The following is a 3,567-nucleotide window of genomic DNA, read 5'->3' on the forward strand; positions in this document are numbered from 1 at the left end:
TTGACTGTTGTTAGAATATTATAGTTAAAATGATATATACCTACCATTTAACTAACTTTTCTTATTAACACATTTTTATATGATTATACTACTTTTTTTTCAAACTCTTCAAATAAGATTTATTTTTTTAATTAAAAAATAACTAATATTAATTGAAAGAGAGAGAATGGACCAAGAAACTTGAACGTAAGCCTTCAATTTAAAAGACAATTTATTCTCTCACGTACTATCAAACTACCTATCTAATCGCTAATCGACAATTAGAGGTCCCACCCGAATTAGGTTTTTGAAAAGATGGCGAATATTTCCTCTACCCACCATTAGATGCATAATTGCTAGTTTTTGACGTTGACTAATTCCTCGGTGAGGTTTCCGAGCCATTATCCTTGCAGGCTTACGCTGTTTCAGCTCCTCTGTTAATCTTCAAGAAAAACATACTTTTCATAGTGTTTATTGCACATCTATTCCTTTGTGATAACTCAGTAAACATGAAGACCCACAATGCAGAAATGGGTAGGAACGGTGCACTAGCATATATGCTCTTCGCTCTTACTGTAATAACTGTATTTCACAACTGTGACAAGTGCACAGCTGCTGTTGGGGGAGATACTCTTTCCTTGGGTACCTCGTTAACAGGAAATCAGACAATAATTTCCAAGAATGGAACGTTTGAAATAGGATTCTTCCGCCCAGATGGAACCGATAACTGGTACATTGGTATCTGGTATGGCAAAGTGGCAGAGAAGACGATTGTTTGGGTTGCTAACAGAGATAGACCCGCAAAGAAGAGGCCTGGCGTTTTTATGCTGTCAAAACAAGGTAGTCTGGGACTGTTTGACTCAGAGAATGTGTCTCTTTCGTCCGCCAACATCTCCAATAAGGCTTCCCGGGCTGTGATACTAGATTCTGGTAACTTTTTGATGGTGAGCGATGGTAATAACTCTGAGACTGTTTGGCAGAGTTTCGACTATCCCGTCGATACGTGGTTGCCTGGGATGAGGGTCGGCGGAAAGAGAGAGTTAGTCTGTTGGAAGAATTCATTGGATCCAGCTACGGGGATTTTTTCTAAAAGGATGGATCCATCAGGGATCAGCCAGTTTGTGCTAATATGGAACAATTCTGTAAAGTATTGGGAGAGCGGTGTTTGGGATGGTGAAAGTTTTAGTCAAATTCCGGAAATGACATTGAATGACTTGTTCAATTACAGGGCTGAAAATACTACCTCTGGTTTTTATATCAGTTATGAATTGAGGCCTCCTGTCAATGTGCTCACACGTTTCGTCCTACAGAGATCCGGAGTATTGCAATTATATGCTTTGTTTGATAACACTAATTGGAGTGTGGTCTGGTCTCAACCAACAGATGAATGCAGCGTATATGGTATCTGTGGCGCTTATGGAAACTGCAACTCCAACAATGTAGATTTCTGCGGCTGCGTAGAAGGCTTTATACCCAGAGACAATCGGTCCTGGAATTTGCAGGATTGGTCCTCAAGTGGCTGTGTTCGAAAGAGCCCGTTAAACTGCGATCCCAAAAATGGCAGCTCTGACAGATTCATGGGCTACAGCGTAACTTTGCCTGTTAATCAGGCTTTCACATACCCTGCAAGGTCAAATGAAGATTGCCAGAAGGCGTGCCTCCAGAACTGCTCCTGCAATGCTTTTTCTTTCATTGGGCCTTCAGGGACATGCCAAACATGGTCCGGGAATCTGATAAATATGCACACTTCTCCACTGGAAAGCAATTCAGATGTCTTCTTTCGACTAGCTGCATCTCCAATTTCGAAGTTCGATCATAAACTGTCCTCCTCCAGACGGAAAACAGCTATAAGTATTATGGGCACAGTGCTTGCCATTGTAGGGACTCTCACAATTGTTTTTTGTTTCTTTTCATTTTCAATGTGGCGGAGCCAGCGGCTACTGTTGATGCAGATGCGTGCAGATTCTTCGAACTCGTTTCTTAGTTTGTTTAGTTACAAGGAGTTGAAGATTGCAACTAGGAATTTCGGGTCTCGGTTGGGGAGTGGTGGTTTTGGGTCGGTGTTCAAAGGAACCCTAACAGACGGCACGCTTGTAGCTGTAAAGAAACTAGAGGAATCAAGAGGAGACGAGAAGCAATTCAGAGCAGAAATCAGTTCTCTTGGAAACATACAACATTTGAATTTGGTAAGGCTTAGAGGATTTTGTGCAGAGGGATCACAAAGGCTACTGGTTTACGATTACATGCCCAATGGTTCTCTGAACTCTTTACTTTTCAGTAGCAACAACCAAAGCAAGCTGAAGTTACTCAACTGGAAGACCCGATTTCAGATAGCCCTAGGCACTGCAAGAGGTTTGTTTTATCTACACGAAGAGTGCAGAGAGTGCATTATTCACAATGATGTTAAGCCTGAAAATATTCTCCTCGACAGCGAATTTTCCCCAAAGCTGGCAGATTTTGGGATGGCAAAGCTTGTGGGAAGAGATTTCAGCCGTGTCCTGACCACAATGAGAGGAACGAGAGGTTACTTGGCTCCAGAGTGGCTCTCGGGTCTTCCCATCACTCCCAAGGTCGATGTACACAGCTATGGTAAGACTCTGTTTGAAATCATTTCGGGACGAAGAAATCTGGACATGAGCGTTCAAGATTCAAAAAAGCATTACTTTCCCACCTGGGCCGCAGCTCAAATTTACCAGGGTAACACAATTGATATCGTGGAGGAGGGCGTTGTACTTGCAGAGAAGGCGGATATAGAAGAGGCGAGAAGAGCTATTGTTGTTGCTTTGTTATGCATTGAAGAGGATGAGAATGTGAGGCCAAGTATGCGGCAAGTGCTGCAGATGCTGGAAGGGAAGATGGAGCTTCCAACTCCGCACATACCGATCGATAGCGATGGTGATGTTGTTGCTTGCAATAATCCAAGTGAGGATGAATTATGGAGTGAAAGTATGACCGAGGCTACAACTTTTTCTGTGTGAGAATCTCTTCTTTCGACATGAGTGGAATCTTCCCGAGTCTTTTGTAATTTTCAAAATCTAATTATTATGCTAGTGAGATTTACATGTGATACTTTTTTTCAGTCCCGCCATGACATTTTTCATTTTCGTAACTGCCGTTTTTCTCCCACCGCTTTCCATACATGTGTTATGTTTCCGTTTTCGGAAATGGCCGGATATTTTCTATTTGTTTCTCCGCTAATGTATTGAAATGTTTTTTACTGATTTTTGTTCAAGTTGTGTAGCATGAGTTTTGTCTATAATCAAGTATACATCCAAATCTGTAAATAAACTTGGAATATTTTAGTCCTTAAGAACTTCAAGAAAATCAGTTGATCACACAGCATATTAATTGGAATTTTGTCTCTGTTCAATGTCAGAAACGGTGGTCATATTTAATCGAAGGAAGCCATCTTTATTCTTTTATTTATTACTAATTAAATTGTTTTTGTTCCAAGAGTATCAAAACAAAATATTGTCATGCGGTAGGTGGTTTTAGTGGCCTTCCCATGTCAGGAGTTGGAGAGCTGACGAGTTTAAAATAAAAATTGAATAATTTAAATTAAAATAAATTTTATTTATTTCTAATAAA

General features: G+C 40.6%; 1 protein-coding gene across 1 annotated transcript; it reads left to right on the forward strand.

Annotated features, from left to right (window-relative positions):
- The first annotated feature begins 441 nt into the window (after nt 1-441).
- On the forward strand, nt 442-3,178 carry LOC131041456 (G-type lectin S-receptor-like serine/threonine-protein kinase At2g19130). The gene has a single exon (XM_057974569.2). The coding sequence runs from the start codon at nt 489-491 to the stop codon at nt 2,955-2,957; it is 2,469 nt and encodes an 822-aa protein (XP_057830552.2). The 5' UTR covers nt 442-488; the 3' UTR covers nt 2,958-3,178.
- The last annotated feature ends 389 nt before the right edge of the window (nt 3,179-3,567 follow it).

The sequence above is a fragment of the Cryptomeria japonica genome, chromosome 4, assembly GCF_030272615.1.
Source record: "Cryptomeria japonica chromosome 4, Sugi_1.0, whole genome shotgun sequence".
In the NCBI taxonomy this organism is placed as follows: Eukaryota; Viridiplantae; Streptophyta; class Pinopsida; order Cupressales; family Cupressaceae; genus Cryptomeria; species Cryptomeria japonica.